Genomic DNA, 23,526 nt, shown 5'->3' with positions numbered 1-23,526 from the left:
TCCCGCAAACGCGGGATCCCGCTAATGCGGGATCCCGCACCTTTTTTGCGGGATCAAAAATGCGGGATTACTCATGCGGGATCCCGCACGTTCGCGGGATTGAAAAAAGTAAGAAAAATAGGGATGATCGGAACTATTATCGGACGGAACAGAACGTAATCAATGTCAGTTCCAGTACTCTATGACTGGGGATTCCCCTACGGCGCACGGGGATTTAACTTTGCGCGTACTGAATGGGTGGCAGAGTCTAGAGCTGCTGTGCGTGTACCCATTCGAGATAATTCAACTGATTTGATATTGACACTTTTTGAATGTGGAGGGAATAGGGGGAAGTATTTGGAAGCTGTTTATACTTATGTAAAGTCAATTCCGCCTACAAGTGTGGAAGCCGAGCGTGCTATTTCCGCCGCTGGCTATTTATGCAACAAGATAAGATCAAAAAACAAATCTAAAAGATGAAACGTTAGATACTTTATCATTTCCTCGAAAGTATTTTCAAAAAAAAAAATAAGCTGATTTTAAATGCCTCTAAAACCAATGAATATGTTCTATTTCAATTAAAAATATAAATATGAAACGTGAAATATTGTGAATATTGTATTGTCTTAAACATCATTATATTTAATCCATACTAATATTATAAATGCGAAAGTAACTCTCTGTCTGTCTGTCTGTTACTCAATCACGCCTTAACTATTGAACCAATTTGCATGAAATTTGGTATAGAGATATTTTGATACCCGAGAAAGGACATAGGATAGGTTTTATCCCGGAAATCCCACGGGAACGGGAACTATGCGGGTTTTCTTTGACTGCGCGGGCGATGCCGCGGGTGGAAAGCTAGTTTATAATATAAGTGATAACTTTGCTTCATGTTGATAAGAATAATTAAAAATATTTGTGTGTATTTTCTTTCTTTAAATTACATGAAACAAAAATAATAATAATTAAAATCAATCCCGCAAATCCCGCGGGATCCGCGGGATTGATGATCTTAATCCCGCAGGCTTGCGGGATCGCGATTTTGATGCGGGATTGGATTCTCTAGTTGCAACCTGGTTCACTTTATCAGAGAGATTTTATAGAGCCTTTCTGATGTTTTTCAGAACTAATTATTATGAGGTTTATTACAGACCCGTCGAACAGATTCTTCCTTCATATTCTTTATCTAGGTGACCCAGTACTTAACCCACTATTTAAAAATGCATAACCATATAAAAACTTGCATGACGTATCACATTAAATAAATTGAAGTGTTTCTGTGAATTCAAAATTATTTATTAAGTGAATAATGACATAGTTCTAATAAAAAACTATGTGTATTTAAAAATTGTTTAGGCTTATTGTAACCGAACTTATTATTATTACGAAAAAAATATTATATTATATAAGCTATTTTATATAGAAAATTTAGTATTATAAAAGTTGATTAAAAATGTTAATTCTATGTAACAATCTATTATATTGAACCCTGTATGCCATGTACATATTATTTTATATATAAATATCTATATCCAACCTATGGTGTGACAACACTATCTTCTTCCTTTTGACTTACACTTCCTTACAGCGCTTATATATCTTCTACTACGGTTCTACGAAGGCTATCCCTTTGTACATGTTACATGTAGACTAAATAATAACTTGATTGCAGCCCGGCTTCCTCGTGAATATCAGATGGAATCTCAAATAGCGGAAATGCAGGCGCACCTTAAATTCTTGGAATCTTTGTATAGGGCCCGACAGGAGGATATTATGACGCTCCAGGTGAATACAGAATTTAGTTCATGGAACTTTCGGGAAGGTCCGAGACGTTTGAGCTTTGCGATGTCTTTGAGGTTTTGGGGCTACTACCGTTTTGCTATTTCGTTAGTGTGAACTAGATATTTGCGTGTTTGTAATAATTTGATATCTATTTGAATATCAGTAAACAAACAATGAATTATTAAATAGTAATTTTGAAATTAATTACAATTTTGGTCGGGCAATATTTAACTGTTATCGATTTTAATTACAATCTTCCATAACTATAATTGGTTTCGTAATTGAAAATACAAGTATAATATTTTGATAACATTATTACAAAAAAGTTTCGATAAAGCTCACTCGCCTTGATACACAAAAGGAAACACTTTATTATTTTCTTATCTTTCTTTATTATGATTGTTTTAATAATTTTATACTTTCAGTTGTAAAAAGTAGTCTTATAATTTATATTATTTTGATTTTTTATCTGTTTTTCTTACACACACGAGACGCAACGACGTTCTAACATGTTTTATGTTTTCAGCACAAGGCCGTCACGTCCAATAATTCTCAAACAGCTTTGAATGACCCGAAAAGTGCCACTTTGGCCCCGGAAGTGACTGCCCGTCTAAAGAACTTGACCGGTATGAGTATGAGTAAATGAGTAAAGGCAATATCCGCCCAGAAATATCATGTAACCACATCAGCTTCAATAACCTACGCTAGATTTAATAGAATTACATTTCTTTTTTTTTCCTTTTTTTTGGGTTTTATAGACTCTTAGCGGTGTTGGGACAATGCATTATCGTTTTATGAAGTCTAACTTAAACATGTAGAAATGAATTCGAATCATGTAACATACAAGTTGTAGGTTACATTAGGTAACTATACTAGCTAGCTTCCATACAGTTGCAGCTAAGATTACGGTCGTACTAACAGATAAGTAGACATGCTAATAGTAATTAATATAGCCTAATGCTTCGCATAACACATTTACGGACTGTGCACAATACATAAACGCTTTGACTGCTTACAAATATAATTACATACAGCAAATATACCTATTTATTTATTACTAAAATAATTAACTTGAAAAAGCACAGCGATTTCTATGAAGCGAATGTGTTGTGTCGAATGTATATTTTTAATATATTTATGTAATTCATTATATTTTATAAGTAGCCATGGGGGTGGTGTAAACATTTACAAACAACAGTATGTGATGACAGATTTATGTATCTTCGAATTTACTTAAAAACATGAAACAAAAAGCTCTTGATGATAAATGTAATTTGAACTACTCAATTCCTGTTTTATGCAAGTTTGAAGATAATAACTAACATTATTTCTATAAGCTTCTGAAGCTTATAACTTTGTAAGAACTTTCTATCGGAGTGGTACCTACTGTATTTGCGCTGTGAGACCGAAAGTGATACATAATGTTCGTTGTATGAGACGCTCTCGGTCTTACAATATAAATACATACTAATTTAATACCATGGGTACTCCTGCATTGCCTACCTTGGATTTATTAGCGAATGTCACGCTCTACGTTTCATCAAAAACTTCGTGCACAGCGAATTAAAACTGTATAAAGATTTTTGTAAAAATGTATATAAACAATAAAATTGATATGTTTGTATTGTGATAAAAAGGTTTCGGTTTATTAATAAATCACTTATAACAAAACTGTATGATAATATCACTGCCTATATAAAAAGCTTATCACCAAAAACGCAATCGGTCGTTCAAGAACGCGACAAACGCGCGCTCACATTAACACAACGCTTCTAGAACGTTCTTGAACTTTCTATACGGTTCAGGAACTCACTCGCTCTCTTGCCCGCAGACTCCTTGGCGGCTAGGGGTGTCAACACGCGGGAGTTGGCGCTCATGAAAACCGCTTTCGTGTTCCAACTTCTACCGCATCTGATGAAGGACCCTAACAGCTTGAAGCCCGCGTTCCATATGCGGGCGGGAGATCGGCCATTGGCGCGCTTCGTGATTGGCATACCAACTGTGCGGCGTGATAAGGAGGCCTATATCATGGACACTCTGAAGGTTGGTACTACTGTTTTGGTTTTCGATTTTGCAATGGCTATCTTATATACGTCAAGTAGCCTGTAGGATTACTGTCGTCAATTATTATTTAGAACAAATTTTAAATTTTAAATTTATGGAGGTACATAGTTAATAGTTATATTTCTGTGTAAACTGAAACACACTTTAACGGGACTTTTGAAAGAATAAGTATTTTCTTTGACCGTTTCTTTATGGCATTAGAATTTCTACAAAAAAATCCAATTTAACACGGACGTAACGGGTGTCAGTTAGTTCGTTATTCCTTTACCATGTAATCTTAAACCTAAACTTTATACTAATAATCTTCTTATTTTAGCTTTGCGTTCCCTCCTTTAGACGTATAATCCTTTCTTAGGTGCCCTAAGGTTAGGTTCCGACCAGTAATCTCCTTTGATACCTTTGGTTTTGTCTAAAAATAACTCGTTAAGTTTTCCTTAAACCGAGCTAATTTTTATGTGTATTTTATATAACTATTAAACCGCCTTTGATAAGTAAATGAAGAAGACAGCTCTGAGGTAGATTGAAATTCCCAATAAAGAAGCAAAAACAGTTAAGATAAGATGAAAAAATAAATAGTTTGGAAAATCCAAAAGTGCACGCCTCATAATTTTTTTTTAATAATTATTTGTTAATAATTATTTTTGTTTATTTAATAACAATTAAACCACATCGAATCAGACCCTGAAAAATGAAAGGGTTCTATTCCTGAGCATACTCAAGCGTAAGAGAAAAAAAAAGACTCGATTAGTAAAGTATTTCGGTCGCTATCGTGTTAACAAGAAAAAGGATCCGCACATACAGACACACGGACGTCCAAGACAGAACTTTTTTAAACTGTTTTTTAACTAGTTTAAATAACAAAAATGACATCAAAAATATCATGAATGTTAAAAATAGTGTTTTTTCTTAATATGTGTGTGTATGTATTATCTTACAAGTGCAATGTATGATACATAAAGACATTTTAAGTTTGAAAAATCAGATGTTTTGCGCGAAGTGACAGTAGTACCCACCTCAACGCTTCGCTTATGAGGCGTGCAAAATATTCGGCTTTATGAAGTTCGCCACATTTGATATTTCGGACTTTGAAATGATAATAAATGATATTAATTATTTTTCTAAAACACCCTTTGTCTGCTCCAAAATTAATTAAATTTAAACTAGACTTTACCAATGGTATAAACTCGAACACAGTCAAGCTTCTAAAATTATATGAAATGATGTGTTTCCAAAAACATAAATACATTTGGTAAATTAAATTTAAACTTCAAAACAAGGTGCAATTTATGAAATTCTCTATATTACTAGAACTGTAATTATGAGGATATCAAATAATATTCGAGCATAGAAGTTCTGAATAGCTCGGGGAAGATGATTGTAAATGTCTCATTAACTTCCCTAGCATAGAATTTCTTTGTATTCCTGCAAAACTATTGAATAGGAATATAATTAAAAGCAGAATGTTTAAACTCTTCAAATTGTAGGAAAATATAATTTAGATTATGAAATATGTAAATACTTCTTTTGAGAATGGAATAAATTTATATAGGAGACATGTGGAATTTGGTTAGTTTATTTATGACGAGGTTTCGGGTTAGAATATAATTATATACTCATTAGTTTAAACTTTGTTTCATGTGAGTACATTTTCTAGGAGACCAAGATATAAACAGAAATTAAAGCCTTTTTAACGGATTTTAAATGCGATTAATTATTCATTTTATTATTTAACCCGACTCATCGAACATTTTACAACGTGGTCATGAGGTGACAGTAGCTTTTAAAATCCGTTACTTTCTGATTTCTAGATATATAATGAACACAAGAAAATACAAAATACCTTGTTCTTAACATGCCAAAGTACGTAAGTAAGGCTTCCATTTACCGATAACCAAATATTCCTAACCCGTCTGTTTGAATACGTTAATCTCAAACGGGATTTCTGAGCTTTCATCTTTGAATCGGATGATTCAAAGGAGATATTCATATAAATATAAGCTAGTTTAATCCATCAGTCCTCGGAATCACAGACACAATAGAAAATCTATTGTGTCGCGCCCCGATCGGGCCTTACGGTGGTCAATGGGTTAATATATCTAGACCGCCTCCTTGGTGCAGTTATTAACCAGGAAACGAAGGGTCCTGGGTTCGATTCCTGGTAGAGACGAAGAAAAAAAATGTCTCTATCTGTCAGGACACAGCGCTGATCACCTACTTATCCCTAAAGAAAATCGATCAGTGAAACAGATGTATCCATAAAGCATCTGTCCCATACCCCACCTAGGGGACCCGGGACTTCATATCTATGACGATTATAACAAATATCGAGGTTACGTAAGCAGGCAATCAGGTTCTACATGTATTAATAGTATTTTTACTGGAAAAATACCTCATAATATTATGCTTTGATTATAACTCCGCTCTCTGGGGAAAGTACGACGTGGTTAATATAATCGTATTAAAATAATCCGTTTCAAAGCCAAGCTCTACATTACAGTTTCTTAGACTGTATTAATATTTATTTATTTTATACTTTATTGCTCACACAAGTGACTAACAGAGAACACAAACAAAAAATATATGTTCAATTTATTGCTAGGTATCCCTTCCAAACCATTTAGCAGTGTAGCTGTGCAATGCAAATAAAAAAGAACCTTAATTATATTCCGCTTAAGACTCTTTATACCGTGTGCTAATAATTAGGTTTTGCAGCAACTCCAGACTAATAAACAGTGCAAAATACAAGCAAAAAAGAACCTTAATTACACGTATCATAAGGCTATTTATACCGTGGGCTAATAATTAGGTTTGGCAGCACCTCCACTACTTAACAGTGAAAATATAAGCAAAAAAGAACCTAAATTATATTCAGCTTAAGAATATTTTACCGTGTGCTAATAATGAGGGTTTTGCAGACCATCGTCGAGGGATTGACGGAGGAAGACCGAAAGGATACGATTATCATCATTTACATCGGTGAAACGGACATGATGTACGTCATCAACCTCGCCAAGCAGATCGAGGCGAAGTAAGTAGTACTTGTTGTAAATGTTTGTGTGTTTGTCCTTTCTCGTGACAGTATTTTATGGTATGCTATTTGTGCTAGAGGGCAACTTTTCCGGCAGTAGAACATCACATTTCCAAGGGAGTTATTTCAGCACAGAATTATTCCAATCTATATCTGATAATACCTGAAGTTTCTGTGGCTTGGTTCTACCGTGTATCCTACATATGCTAATCCCGACTATAATCCTTCTCCAAATATCAACCATACCAACAGATCCATACTCAAAATGTAACGTTTGTTATATTAGTTTGATAATTGGAAATCTAAGATGGTAATTTGTGATAATCCAGCTTGTCAAAGACTACGAGTACCAAAGTGCATCTAAATTGCAAAGTGCATCTGTTTTGCATTTTCTGTTTAATCGAGCAATAGACATACAAGTGGATAGTTTTAATATTAATAAGATGAACTTTACTCTGTGAGCGTTTGTATTGACCAATTGACATTTCTTCTATGAAAATAATGAATAAAGTCCGATCTCACGTAAAGAGACGAAAAGTGAAACAGTAGAAAACGTTCTTATACACTTAATATTATTGTCATCAATTAACTTTTGAGCTAGTTAGTACTATAATATAGATTAGAATTATAAGATATAACGTAAAGATCTTATACTTAATAAATTACAACATTTTTATTTAGTATACGTAATTTAGGTTATATATTGGTATTAATATTGGTATTATAAAACGAATCCATAGTATTTGCTAGTCAAATGTGTAGAGCGGTCACGTTTTTATAATTTAATATTCGGTGAATTAATTCGGTTACCAATTAAACATTAAATATTAATTGAGGTGGAATGATAAGCCTTATATGTTAATTGAAGTTGTGAATTCCGCACGCGATTTTACAGTCAAATAGTTATTATTAAATTATATTTTATGTATGACTTTTTCTATACAACGCCTTTAGAAGATCAGTAACGTAACAAACAAACAATTTTAACATCATTTCTATATTACGTTTATTCTAGTATAGCTAACGTAATCGGCTATGTTAATACCAATTATATGTGTATTTACATGGTATGATTGAAAACTAATCAGGTACATTACAAGCCAATATTATACGATAAATTAGCTGTGTTTGTTCCTATTAATGTCCAATTCCAGAGCTCAGCCCTCCAATTAAGCAATTTACTAATACAATAAGCTTATTATCCACGTTAAACTAAATATAAATGGGAATATAACTGCTTTAATACTGATAATCCAATTATGCAGTTATGCTCGTACAAAGACATTCTAATTTTATCTCCTTTAACACCAGAAATATGAAAAAGATTTCAACGTAAATTAAATTTTTCAGCGCTTAAACATAATTTGTGTTTCTATTCACATGATTTTTATTTAGTGCTTCAAGAGGCTTCGTTAGATAGATTTTTAACTTATTTTTGTTATGCAAGTGCATGTGTCCTGATTATAACAAAATGTGCCCGGGAATTATGCGATGTTTCGTCGGAAAAAGCCGGGATAAATTTTACTTCAACAGGACAGAGATTGCTTTTGGTACCGAATGAGGATTAATATAGTTTTCGTAGATATAATAAATGTAAATGTGTAAAGTATTAAACAAAATGAAGTACATTTAAAATGTAGTTCCACAAGTCTGTAGAAATTAAAAATGTATTTCTGTAAAGGTTTGAAAATAAAATAATTCGAGATTTAAAACTACAGCTTGCTCAATGGACACGAAAACATATTTAATTATTTTCCTTATATCAGTTGTACGGTATGTTTAACGTTCAGTTCAAAAACTTCCATGCCTTGCAATCTTCGAGAAGTGTATGATCTTCCTCATGATTTCTTACAATGGCAATGTTATACAAAACAGCTACATGTTGCTTTTCACATCCTTGGCGATCTTTTGACAAAATAGTCATAGTTAGGTATCTTCAGTTTCTACAAATGCGAACACTTTTATTTTTCCATTACCATTTACCAACTGCCCAATGATTTGGTTGCTCATAGCTTGCCTTTACCATCTCCCAATTTCCCAAGGATTTGGATGCTCATAGCTTTTTTTACGACCTACCAACTGACCCTACTCTTTCCTTAGTGTTCACATTATTCCATTGATCACCCAGGTACTCCCATCACGTTAGGAGCGGTACGAACGAGGTGCTATCACCTTCCCCGACGTACTACCCAAAATTCGACTATGTGCCTCTCACCCTGGAAGACTCGGCCAAGCGTACCTTGGCCGCACCAAGCAGAACCTGGATTCCTTGTTATAGTTACCATCCTCCCTTATCTGGCAATCTTTAGACAAAATAGATATAGTATCGTTCTTAGTTTTTAACATGTACGGTTTAGCTGGCCATTACCATCTACAAATTGCTCTTTTCTTGTTATTCACAAGAAAAATAACGTACACAGGTACTCCCAACACATTAAGAGCGGTATGATCGAGGTGCTATCACCTTCCCCGAAGTACTACCCAAACTTCGACTCTGTGCCTCTGACCCTGGGGGACTCGGCCAAGCGTGTCAAGTGGCGCACCAAGCAGAACCTGGACGCCTTGTATCTGATGGCTTACGGGCAGACCAAGGGCACCTACTACCTGATGATTGAGGACGACGTGATGGCTAAGAAGAAGTATTTGCAGGTAAGATGATGTATTTTTTTTTTAATTTAGGGATATGTTATTAATACTTAAATTTGTCAGTTCAAAGTTGACAAGTGATGTCAATAGAAAAAAAAATATAAAGCTCTGATAAATTTTAAATCATATTATTTTTAGATGCTATAGTCGAGCCAATTTAATAGGCAACATTTGACGTCTATCAATTTTATCTTCGAAGAGAGGTAACCTGCTTAAAAACATCGATTAAAGTGAATTAATCGATACTGACTTGAAACATTTGTCAATCGAACTTGAAACACATTTATTAATTTATGATGATTTTTATTCACAAGTAATCAATGCATTCGATTCTAGATGTCAGATTTCGATTTTTAGAGTAACGTCTCTGGTATTTAAAAAGAAAAAAAGTTTATTGACACAAAATTGTAGCGACGTCAGTTCTTTAATTCAGAAATTGTTTATTATGTTTAGAATGGTTTATCAGTAATATGAAATCTTAAAATTACTTGTATCGGTCATTATTATTATAAATATGTAATCGTATTTGAAAAAAGTTAAGCAAATGTGCAGTTCTAACAAAACGAAATATCATGTTATTCTATGTCGTCGTTACTAGGTTACATTGTTGAATTTAGTTGAACTGTCAAATGTTGCCTATTAAAATGGCTCTACTATAGTTGAGTTATCTTATTAGGATTAATTTACGGATTATAATCTGTAACCTTTTCATACTCTAGCAATAGTATATAGCAGTATCTCAAAATCAGGCAAGGTCCTGAACTTCATAGAGTTTCAAAACCTTCCTCTCCGTTTGTTTAAATAGAGCATTTTTCTGACTTACCTTTCAATAGTTCCACGCATTGACTAAAAGCAAATCTTTCATATATGTCCAGTTCAATAAAATATGGATAATCCAAACCTATTCGTTCGCGCCGAAATGTTTCATATTGAACTCAATATGTAAGTTACGTAAGGGATAAAGTGTACGTGACATTTCAGTTTATTCTCGTTTTGTATATTATATTATAATTCATATTTCATTGAATGAAACTTCGTTTTATACTGTTTATGCATCATTCATGTGAGAGACGTGTCTCCTTATCTTAATTTCAACGATGATAGATGAGTATTATCTTTGAAAAATTATTAAATTAAACTAATCTTATAAGTAAGTATAAGTAACGTACAATGCATAACTAGATTTTTGCAAGATGATCATAATGTCAGAGAAATATGTATTTTAACTTCTCGTATTTATTCAGCTTGAACAACTTTTTCCTTTAGCAGAATATATATTTAACATCTTTTGTCAAATAAAAAAATCCTCTTACCAAAAATAAAATCCATTTCAATCATATTACTCATACCCCGTTCTGATAGATCGGAAAGGAAATAAAATGCAAAATTAATTCCAGAATAAAAAGGAAAGGCTTAAATTAAATTTCGCGCCGGGCATTAATAGAATATTCGATAACTCGTTATCGGTCTACGGAAAGTACGTAAAAAGCGCGAAAGTAACACGAAACCCATTAGGATTTTTGTAATGGATGCCATTCGGCCGGATTTTGGCGCCGAATATTTTGAATTTCATTAAAACCCCACGCACACTCAACGAAATATTATTAAGCGAAAATTTATTATTTATTTATACTTTACTAGCTGCACTCTGCGGTTTCACCCGCGTGGTTCCGCTCCTCTTTGTCATAGCGTGATGATATAATATAGTGTATATAGCCTTCCTCGATAAATGGGATCTAACAGAAGAATTTTTCAAATCGGACCAGTAGTTCCTGAGATTAGCGCGTTCAAACAAACAAACTCTTCAGCTTTATAATATTAGGTACTCTTACAATAATTTTACAATAGAACCTAACTCAAGAATATTCATCTTTAAACAATCGGCAGTCTTATCGCTATGTAGCGATTTCTTCCCGAAAACCGGACGTACAGAGAGAAATTAAATCAGAAAGGAGAAGGGTTCATTTAACTTTGTCAAAAATATATTTTACATAATTTCCAAATAAATCAATATTGAAATACCTTTTAAATAACAGACCATCAGCGGTTGGCTTAATTTAATTACTCAAAGCCAGCAACGAATAGCCTCATATGACATGGACCAGTAATATCAGCTGAACAAATTGATATTATGATCAAAAGCTTTTAAAAACCCATTACGAATTTCATATTAAACGCCACGCATTCAATATTTACGTAGCTTTCAGCGCTTTTAACTATTGCTGTTAATTTTGGTAATACCTTTGTATCATCAAAGTGATTGCAGTGAAAGGGAAGCTACATGAAACCTATGTAATAACAGAAATAACAATATATGAAAATCTAAATACATTCAACAATTCAATCGTCAATATTTACTAACTTTACTAAAGGCGGTTATATAATTTTAATAAAAATGTCAGTTTGTATATAACCGCATATCCACAAACTGTCAGTAACATTCTTAACTGAGAGATAACTATAACTACATGTAGTCATTTTAACAACCCTTATAAACCCGACCATGGTCCGTATTATGATCTCTTAATTCCAGACAAATTGCGCCGTGAACACCTATTCACGGCGCAATTTCGACACAATGTTTGTCCTCAATGGACTCCTAAACCACTTAACCGATTATAGTAAAATTCGCACACCATGTGCAGTTCGATCCAACTTGAGAGATAGGATAGTTTAAACATGTAGGTACCACGGTCGAAGCCGGGGCGGACCGCTAGTGGTGTTTTATGAATTTACCAGTCATTTCAATTCGCGGCGTAAACTGACTGGGAATAAGAGAATACGGCCCCATTTCAGTTCCGACATTCGTAAAATTTCCAAAATATAGATATAATTGCTTTTGAACAACATGCAAATAAAAAAGTAACGAGAAATGCAATATCAATAGATGGAACTGTTAATTACTATGAATATCCCAAAATAGGACTAAACACAACCAAAAAATATTTCAATCTACTACCGTTGATGGTTTTTTCTTTGCTTTACTAATGCATTTATTTTCAATTCGCGAAATTTTAAAAATTCTGAGGATCAACATTTCATTAAAAATAAATAAAGTGAAAATAGTTTTATATCCGACGGACCTTTACCAATAAATATGGCCTTATCAATAAACAAGAGACAAGATATAAGAAACAGGTATAAGATTTAATAACGGAATCAAATATTTTGTAAGGACTCTCAAGACAGTTCTTATCGATACCAAGATGTAATAAGTCATGCATGACCATTTGTAATTGTATCCTTATTCCATGAGGAATTAGGGTCATTTAGGGTTATGTGTTAGAAAATAGGAAATGTTATAAACGTATGTTACTACTTACGTCACTCATTTAGCTAACGTGTTTGCGTTATATTTACTATGCCTCCACTTTACGCTAATCTACGTGAAAGCACAGTTTCGTGGTGAAAGTGTGAAGCGTGACCTTTGAACTGTAGTGGCGTATATATAATTGGAATAAACTAAATTGGACTTGCGGTAATTCGTTAATGTGGGTGGTTAGCACGGTTAATGGTTTTAGAAGCGAGACTACATAATTGATTTCATGAAAGGTACAGATATTCGAATTATTGATAACTTGATGTCTTGAAATAGATACTAAGGGGTTAAAACATGAGTCATTTTTTAAATGAGAGAAGGTGTTCAATCAGCCTATAATATATTCCAGAAGAAAACCAAATAATTTGGAAAATCCAAAAGTGCACGCCTCATAATTTTTTTTTAATAAATATTTATTAATTATTATTTTTGTTTATTTAATAACAATTAAACCACATCGAATCAGACCCTGAAAAATGAAAGGGTTCTATTCCTGAGCATACTCAAGCGTAAGAGAAAAAAAAAGACTCGATTAGTAAAGTATTTCGGTCGCTATCGTGTTAACAAGAAAAAGGATCCGCACATACAGACACACGGACGTCCAAGACAGAACTTTTTTAAACTGTTCTTTAACTAGTTTAAATAACAAAAATGACATCAAAAATATCATGAACGTTAAAAATAGTGTTTTTTCTTAATATGTGTGTGTATGTATTATCTTACAAGTGCAATGTATGATACATAAAGACATTTTAAGTTTGAAAAATCAGATGTTTTGCGCGAAGTGACAGTAGTACCCACCTCAACGCTTCGCTTATGAGGCGTGCAAAAGATAGGACACTTTCCCACCCCTTAACAATGATACACCCTACATTATACAAACCATACATCAACCAGTTCACAACACAATTTCCAGGAGGTAAAGCACTACACGGCGTCCATCTCTCTGGCCAATCCGAACTGGTTTTTCGTGGAGTTCTGCAATGTAGGCGGCATCGGCAAGCTGTTCAAGTCCTCGGACCTGATCCACTTCATCACCTACGTCCAGCTGTTCTACTACAACATGCCCATCGACTGGCTGCTTGAGAGCTACCTGGCTGACCGCGTTTGCACCATTGACAAGTCCTCGGTAAGTAAGCAAGGCATGAATAGGGGTTACGATGACGTCTTATAGGAGTACTAAAGAAGTAATTACAGTGATACCCCCTGTAAACAGTGAAGTCGTATGGTTATAGCAGTACTATAGTAGTAATGCTAGTGAAGGGGGTATACCGTGTCTTCTTAAAGCAATAATCAGTCCAGTGTGGAAAACGACATAGCTGTATTTTTGCTACACCGGAATTAGTACTGCTGTAATAACTCAGGCCCCGGAATCACAGACACAATAGAAAATCTATTGTGTCGTGGCCCGATCGGGCCGTTCGGGGCTCAATGGATTAAAACGTCATGGTAATCTTCCTGGGAAGACTTAGTCGAAGAAACCTAGTAGTTCTCATATCTCTAATCCTGAACCTTAGTGACATATTATGTAGTATGACAAATGTATGTTTTATAAGCAGTTTTCCAATGCTTAAAGATTGGTTGTCTCGACGTTATCTTGAAATTTAAATAGGAAACCTGATCAAGCCTGTTATATAAGACCAAGAAGCTTATATCTAATACACTGGAGATTGCACTATGAACGTTTACTTGTCACGGGAAGGTATGACCTTGAATGACGCCTGGTTGTTTTTTTGTCCCTTTCACACCTAACTTGGCAAGTTGGTGTGAAAGGGATGATTTTATTTTTATTTTTTATTTTATTTATTTTTTTATTTATTTTTATAAGCTTCTTGTATAAGACACTCTATTTTGTTTCAATTACTAACTAATTTACTTCAAATCGAATCAACTTGTCATAATTTTAAAATCCAGCTCATAGCAAAATGTACGTAACGTACAACACGATTAAATTGACATTAAAAACCGGTGTATTCCAGGCTGCTTGTGGCAAGAGCAAGATGCAGATCCGCCCTAAATACAAGAGCAACCTCTTCGAACACATTGGCATGTACTCGTCGCTCAAGGGAAAGACTCAGAAGGTGAAGGTACCATTATTGCAGTTTAAAAGTCTTACTAAATATTGAGATAAATAAAGTAACCTTTATTTTAAATAAACAGATTTTTAAACTCCAAATTATTAGAACAAGTACCAATTTTGTTAAATAGATCCAAGAGATTTAAGTTTAATTTCGATTCTGTGTTTTCATTTTAAGTACAATAATGCATGTTTATATGTTTTTCAGTTTCATTCAAATTACTAAATGTGCTTTTAAAATAATTTGAAGAATCATTAAGGAAAGGAATCGTTCTATCTCTATTGTACTTCTTCCGTGAAAAAGAGAAGGAAATACATGGAATTCATTTCTTTAATGATAAAAAATTTGATGTTTAAACCATTATAATCTGCATGTAACACGATTTCTTCTACCTCGTAACATTCGATGGTCATTTCGTTTTGATTATCGTTTTAAGGCCCTCTTCCTGTCATATTTTATTTTTGCGTAAACCATTTAAGTAAGAAACATACAATACATTATAATACTACAACTAGTCACAATCTTAATCTTAATTTTGTAAGTATGGATGTATGGATGTATGGATGTTTGTTACTCTTTCACGTAAAAACTACTGAACCGATTACAATGAAATTTAGCACACATATAGAGGGTAACTTGGATTAACACATAGGATAGGTTTTATCTCGGAAATCCCACGGGAACGGGAACTATGCGGGTTTTCTCGGAAATCTAGTCTAGTACTATTATAAAGGCGAAAGTTTGTATGTATGGATGTATGGATGTTTGTTACTCTTTCACGTAAAAACTACGGAATGGATTTGAATGAAACTTTACCACAATATAGCTTATACATCAGAATAACACATAGGATAGGTTTTATCCCGGAAATCCCACGGGAACGGGAACTATGCGGGTTTTCCTTTGAAAACGCGGGCGAAGCCGCGGGCGGAAATCTAGTTTCATATAAATTTAGCATCACACAGCATTATGAATAGTCTTCGGAAAAAAAACATAAGTCAGATTTTACAAACATTTAGGTCACTATTTCTTTTATACGTCAGAAATAGTCTTAACATTATTTCAGGCGCTACCAAACTAAATAGTCCAAGTAGTCCACTCATCCAGCTCCACTTAACTAAATAGTCACTTATCCATCCCTGAAATTACAAAAACGGGTATCATATACAAAGATTACTTCTAGGATGGCAAATACGGTAATCGGCCCAATCACTATGCGCATAACAATCCTCCCCTCGAGCGGATCTATACCGACATCGAAGCTCACGCGGAACATTCCCTGGAGAGGGCTTACTACGGCAAAACTTACTTCTGGGGCATTACGCCGAAAAAGGGAAACGTAGCCGAATTCTGGTTCGATAGACCGTTCGATCTTGCCAGGTTAATACTCTTATTATGTATAAAAGTAGGAGTAGATTAGAAATAATGGTAGACTTAGAAAAATAGAGAAAAAATAATTAAAGATCTCTCTTGTCTCTATGTTCGAAAAAGTTATAGTAGAAGAAATATATCGTAGACTCTTAGAAAGTGTAGTGCAAAAAAGATTAAGAACTCTTAGCATATGGCCAAACAATTTATAGTTTTCCACGATATCTTTTGTCTCCTGAAGAACTTCCAAGTAATTGTTAAAATTCAGATAAAAAAGGGTTATTACCTTACCTTATAGAACATTACAATATTCTAGAAAAACATAATTGGCCAAAAAACCTCAATCAGACCAACGAACAGACAACTAAAAACTTCTAAACCTTCTAGATATACATTCCGAAGTGGCAATTTCCAACACATGAACGACAAATTGAAGGATACGGTCGTGGAAATATTGCCTGAGAATGGCAGGAATTTCATCACGATAGACCAGTTTGATGAATTTGGTCTTGCTGATGGTCTTTTAAAGCGGGATATTGGACCGATTGAAGCTATTCGTCTCCGCGTCGATAAATCAAGCTCTCATTGGGTCATTCTCAGCGAGGTAATTATTATTAGGGCATGATTACATTTATCATCAGCGCATATTTGTCGGAGAAAGCAGCGAATTTAAGGGATGTAAATCGACGTAACCTTGTCCTTGCTTACTTCTCCTCCTAACCATAAATTATTAGTTTGTGCTTACCATCTTTGAAACCGACGTTCCCATTAAAGGAGGTTCTTAATTCGACTGTTTTTTTGGGTATTTTTACTGCATCCATAGTTTTTCAACCGTATTTTTTTGGGATTTAAAAGGAAATTGATATAATTTGGTTTTTCTTTTAGTTACTTATACATTTTAGAATCTGAAGCCTCCTCTCAGGAACGTCGGTGACCTTTTTTAACCATCACTATTTTTACTGTGTGTTTAATGCTTGGCAAATTACTGTTATAGCTCTGCAAATGTATAGCAATGCGAAAAGAGTGATATTTTCTATAAACCCATAGATAGACTTATATTTTACTGCACCACACACAAACCTATATTATTTATTTATTTTTAACTTTTATGCACGGAATTTCTGTTAAAAAGTATACGATTTTAATCTTCTTTGCACGATAGAGACACTACTGCCTTAAGATAAAATGGATGTGCTTGTAATTATTTGTTACACAATTATAATTGTAATATTAAAAAAACACTTTCTTACATATTTTTAGTTTTTTGCATGAATTTTATATTAGGAGCATGAATAAAATATTTAATTAATTTTAGTTATATAATCGTCATAAAAGTTGTTTCAGCATGCATATAAACAATAAAATAAAATTAAAAAAAAATATTAAGAACCAAAATAGTAAGCCATTCCTATATTATAACAGTAAAATCAAATAAAAAAGAAGAAAGTTAGTTTGTAGGATTTAATACAGAAAATTAAATTTATAAATCCTGTTTAATATTTATTTTTTTCCAATGACCAACGATTAGTCACATATTCCACTATACCTGTACATAAAACTATATTCTATCATAATATTAATTATTAATGTACTAGTTGTGCCTACAGTCGTGCTATGATGAAGGTAGCCGTTTTTTATTATTTATAGCACAAATTCTTATTTTTTTTTCATTCATAAGGTCCTTTTCAATAACGAATACATCAAAGAAAGAATTATCCAAATTGGCCCATTTGTATACGCGTGATGCCATGACCAAGGAAAATATAGATTCATTTTTACATATATTGAAGTTTTTTTTATTTTCCCCAACCTTATGTTAAAAAAAGTCTTTAGCCAAACCACTTATTATATTATAGACGGTTCCCTTTTATATATATAGCATATTTTACATCGAAGTTCCTAATATTCCAGATCGACCTGAAGTCCTTCGACCAGATGGTGGAGGAATGACGCCAGGCCTCCGAGCGCAGTTCCCGGATCCCGATACATCCCTTTGGAGCCTTGTACAACAATAACAAGATTCTAAAAGGACGTTAGATCTCTGAGAAGCTAGTAACAATGGTCTGGCGTTTATAAGTTTGGAGACTTTTGGGGATTTTTTGTTTTGGTTACGATTTTTGGCAGCAGACTTTGGCAAATTTTAAGGGTGTAATTTTTTTTTTTGTCAAAATTTATCAAAATTTTGGGGTGTTGGTTTTTAGTTCTTTTTAGTTCTGGATACCGGTTTTGGTAGCAGACTTTGGCAAATTTTAAGGGTGTATTTTTGTGTTTTTGGCAAAAATTTTCAAAATTTTGGGATGTTGATTTTTAGTTTGGGGTTTTGAAAATTACCTTAAAGTGTCCTATTTTAACATTGAACGATAAAATGGTTGGAGTGACGTATCGCAAATAGCGGAAATCCGTTATGCTGTTGGTAAAGGAATGGTTAATTTGGTACTATTTTCTCGTTCAACTGTTAAGAAATTATTAAAAACGCCAGACATGATTCTGTCTATTTGTTTTTGACGAAAATTGTTAGATTTCAGTTGAGCTACATTTTTTTTAATTCTTCTTATTTATTATAATTTAAAAATTTTCATGCATAATCTTTCGGCTGATTTGTATTAAAACTTATTTGAATTAGTATTTTTTTAATAATTTAAAAATGTAGCTCTTTACAAAGAATCAAGATTGTTACTAGAATTTTACGATACGGATACGGATACGGACTCCTGCGAAGCGGCAACCACGACTTTGAAATATTGTTTATTTTTTTATTTGTTTCATGAAGGTCCATCCATTTAGAGTTTCTATAGAAATGTGTATTAACGCAAACTATAGAAAAATAACATCCTTTCAGATGGAATTAAGATCTTTTAATTATATTTACCTTCATGAAACTTTATTTACTTAACATTTTGTGATAGTACTTATAAGTTACTTTGTATATAATTTAACTATTTTGCTATTGTTTTACGTAGTTACGTAGGGTTACCGGTTAAGTTATAATTATGTTTAAGTTGATATTTAACTTATTTATTTGATGTTATTAAGTTGATTCGCCATCGAGTGAACATCTTACAGGTCATGGGTTATAGAGAGAAATAATCATATAGCGGACAAACACATGTGTGTTCCATGGCTAAGAGAAGTCCGTTTCTCTACCAAAGCTAGGTTAATAGGTGTTAGGTTAGGAAAAAAAATAGTGCATTTTGGATTTTAATTACAGTGGGAAACGGTTGAAATTTCAATGATTTCAGTATATCGATTTACCGTATATCAGTACACTTTTGTACACTGAAATCAAAAAGCGTTTAAATACATGAAGATCATTCCAGCCGTTTCAGCGTGAGAGGAGTTACAGGAACATCAAATCCGGATGTGTTTCGCGATTAAAACACTTCCTTTAATCAAAATCGGTTCAGCCGTGCTTGATAAAGTAGAGAAATCCAGATGTAACCCTCAGAATAGTAGTCATCAAATGCTATTAAAAAATGAATCTAAAGTCCGCGCCGCTATGGTCGAAATTCAATTGCACGCACAAAAAAATCTTGTGATCGATGTTTAGATATAGTCATATTATAATCTTAGCTCAATAAGTTGTCTTTTTGAAATCGATACCTCCGCTTGCTCAAAAACAATACAAAAAATTCCAAATTTTCTCAAAAATAGTCCAATTTTGCCGACTTTTGGCAACATAAAATTAACCTCAAAATTTTGTAAAATTCCTGGTCTAACGCAAAATTAGTAGTAACAGAACTGGTGGCAAAACCGTTTTGGATTTGCCTTCACAAGTTCGAGTGTTTATGAATTATTCAGAGCTTTAAATATAATGCTATTTATTGTAGCATCTAGGCAATATCAGGCCAAATTAACTTCAGATGTATCGATTTCAAAACTAACTATTAAATGACTAGCCAGTGTCATACATGTATTAATTTATATTTTATTTAAATTATTTTGATATGTAGCCATAAAATTCTGGAATCTAAAACAATGTTATATTGTGTTGAATCTTTTTTTGATATTTGTTTTTATATGTTTTACGTAAGACTGTTGGAATTTCAAATAGCGTTTATACCAATTTTATTTGTTAAATTATTATTTTTGACTGGGCAGAGATTTGTAGGACTAAGAACTGGTAAGAGAAATAGGCACTAAGCTCATATACAGTAAAATCAATAACAGTAATAGACCCAAAAAAAGAAGTCATGACTCCACAAATCCTAAAGGTACTCTTGAGTCAATAAATATCTCTAAATGAGGAATATCTCTACTTCTCTTTTGCAAGTAAGGGTATGTCTCACAGATAAACTTCTCTAAACGACTTCTCTTTTTTCAAGTAAAATAAAACTAACAGAACATCATAAAAATCCTTAAAAAGGGCCAAAAACTCCTGCGCAAGTGCCAATTTCTCGTAAAAGCGGAAGGACTTAAGTGTACAGGGATGCGTTTGACGACTTGGTATACACTAGTTAATCATTTAACCTGTAGCTAGGAGACTTAACTAAATGTGACTGATGTTTTTAATAGACTAAATAGGTAAGGCTTCGTGTCGCTTGCTCATTTTTATATATACTTCTGAAAATTCAGTGCATTTCTCTATGGATTTTATTATCTATATAGGTTCGGGGCAATAGTTTTGGGGTTGGTCTATTCCTATTTATAGGGATAGGCTATTTCCTCAAGTAATCTGGTTTGCAGAAGTTTCCAAATTGACCCTTTAAGATCTAGGGCTGTATTAAACGTGGAAAGACAACTTTCACATCAGAAGTTTTGCATTACAACTTTGTCAATTAAAATAAGAGGCCAAAACACCTTTGTCTTTGTGAAAAAAATGGTCTCTTTTAGAAACCATCTCAAAATTATATGCGTTGATATTTTCAGAGTATACAAGCTATATTATTATTATTTTAAAGGCTTTTTAAATCGTTTATGGACTAACAAAATTACAACGGATTGCTAATTGCAATTTTCACCAACGTTGTTTTGGTTTTTTGAATTTGCAGTATGATAGTTTTTGCATTTTATTCGCCCGATATATTTCTTTACTTAATTGGAAGTAAAATAGTCAATTCAACATTGTGCCAAATTAAATTTAATCATTTGTGTATTAATTTTAACGCTGTAAGCTTTAAGAGCTACAAATGGGGGGGTGCATTTTTTTGCTATTGCTTGCATAAATTAGGATTAAGAATTAGTATAGGAATTTCCTGTGTGTGTAGGTACTTTTCTATGGTCCACGTTGATAAATACTAACCTGTCACATTCTACCTTATTGACTTTCCGCATGTACGAGAGAGATGGATATACGATAACATCGTATCTTTTCGACGTGGATTCAAAGCGCTTCTTCTTAACACATACTTTACTTTTAAGCGTTTAATTTAAATCTGTTGTAGTAAATTTTAATTCTAGTACGATTCATGTGCGCTGCGTTGTCATTAAGGACTGAGAACAGCCTCTTGCATTGAAATCTCAACCTTCTATCAACGAAATACAGTTCATTTTTCATCTTTAATGTTCCACATCAAATACTATGCGAAAATCAACCTTAACACATGTACGGAGATACCAAAGTCCCTTATTTCATAGCAAAGTGAATGACAATCGCAAGAACGCCATATACCTTGAATCGTACTATTTCTTTTGTATCGTCTTTTGATCTCAAATCATTAAAAATATCACGTAGTTTTGTTCCAGTGCGGCTTAACCCTTATTATTTACCAAAGATTTAATGAAAGTCGCACAAAAATACATGCATTTAGTTTATTTTGTAACAATATTGTCAGCATTTAGATTCTTATTTACAAATCCTATAACGAGCCATATTTGTGTCATTCTATTCAAAATTTCAAAATTCCATTTTTATACATTTTTAAATATATATATTTGGCATAACAAATTTCACAAACTTTTGGTAAAAGGCTAAAATTCTGCAGATTTCATCCGTTTGCGACACAAATTTGGTGAAACTTTTAGATAGTTATCAATTATCGTTAATCCTAAACAGTTATTTTTGTATTAATATAGAAATCAATCAAATTTTCGAAGACTTTATTATGTATTGTTAATTATACCTAAGAAGAGCCCTAGCCTAGTTTTTTAATATTTATCGTAAATGCGATTTGATCGTTAGTATCTAATTAAATTATTATTTATTTTGTAAGCAATTTAATTTAATTATACTTGCATAGTTTTAGGTTAGACATGCCATAATATTTCAACTGGATTATGAACAAACCCTTTTTTATTTTTTATAGTTAAAACGCAATGTGGATATGGTACTTTACGTACCAAGTATTCTTTATAGAATATAACGAGTCACTTTAAATATGGGGTTAAATTAGATCATAACTCAAAAACAAATTTCTTCACAATGACTAGTTTTTGAACATAATTGATTCTCGAAAAATTTTGGCCTAAAATCTCAAAATTCAAAATTACCATAGTAATAAAGTTACGATGCCCATAACGCGTATTGCAATCCTATTTTAATATGATTTGCGATACTTTACTGTTCTATCTCTTAGTAAGTAGGTAAGCTATATTTAACCGTGTAACTAAATGTCTATTCTCGATGTTCAATTATGTAATAAAAAAATGTAAAAAAAAACATGTGTTTTATTTCCTACATATTACTTTTTCTGTATGAAGAAATATTTTATTGTTTTCTAAGTGTTTGATGAAAAAACCCTTGACTCAAAAAAATACACAGGCAATTTAATTGTGATTATTTTTCCGACCCAAATATCGACCAATAGAATTGCACCATTCGACGTCACGTGGTACAACCTATTATACTGATAATTTTTTGAAAATTTTCTCTGGTCGTTGACGTCAAACTGACAGGTTCAATTCAATTGTGAAATTATTGGCCGACATTTGGGACGGAAAAATAATCTCCCGAATACCACACGAGCTTCAAAATTATCTGGCATTTCCCTCAAGGTTCCCTGCAAACAAATAAAGTCGTCAAGTTTTTCAGGAAAAATCACTCGCGCTTCGCGCTCGTGATTGTTTAACCTTGACTAAAAACTTGACTCCTTCATTTGTTTGCAACGAACCTATCGGAAAATACCCAATAATTTTGAAGCTCTTGTGGTATTATAAGTGAATATTCCTTCATTATGAATAAGCTACATTATTCATGAGTGACATATATTTACTTAGTGGAACCCTTTTTTCAAATTAGGAGCTCCTTTAATAAATTTACAATCTCAGCTTTAAGAAATTAAAAGTTATATCAATTTTGAACGCCCGTTTCGGAGTCTAGGTAA

The 23,526-nt window shown here is 33.1% G+C and overlaps 1 protein-coding gene across 1 annotated transcript in view; it reads left to right on the top strand.

Moving 5' to 3' along the window:
• Positions 1 to 18,217, top strand: part of LOC149911353 (alpha-1,3-mannosyl-glycoprotein 4-beta-N-acetylglucosaminyltransferase A-like) — a 44,846-nt gene extending 26,629 nt beyond the window's left edge. The window contains exons 2-11 of the mRNA XM_090106599.1: positions 1,655 to 1,767; positions 2,291 to 2,390; positions 3,596 to 3,807; positions 6,744 to 6,856; positions 9,277 to 9,505; positions 13,738 to 13,950; positions 14,801 to 14,908; positions 16,083 to 16,279; positions 16,655 to 16,871; positions 18,179 to 18,217. Of these exons, the coding sequence (XP_089962725.1) occupies positions 1,655 to 1,767; positions 2,291 to 2,390; positions 3,596 to 3,807; positions 6,744 to 6,856; positions 9,277 to 9,505; positions 13,738 to 13,950; positions 14,801 to 14,908; positions 16,083 to 16,279; positions 16,655 to 16,871; positions 18,179 to 18,217 (1,541 nt within the window). The remainder of the gene's footprint in view (positions 1 to 1,654; positions 1,768 to 2,290; positions 2,391 to 3,595; positions 3,808 to 6,743; positions 6,857 to 9,276; positions 9,506 to 13,737; positions 13,951 to 14,800; positions 14,909 to 16,082; positions 16,280 to 16,654; positions 16,872 to 18,178) is intronic.
• Positions 18,218 to 23,526: the final 5,309 nt, after the last annotated feature.

The sequence above is a fragment of the Colias eurytheme genome, chromosome 1 (assembly GCF_061535395.1).
Source record: "Colias eurytheme isolate Ceu_HAF_F1 chromosome 1, ilColEury1 Martin Lab GWU primary, whole genome shotgun sequence".
NCBI lineage: Eukaryota > Metazoa > Arthropoda > Insecta > Lepidoptera > Pieridae > Colias > Colias eurytheme.
Note: the sequence above shows the minus strand (reverse complement) of the source record. Positions and strands in the feature narration are given on the sequence as shown.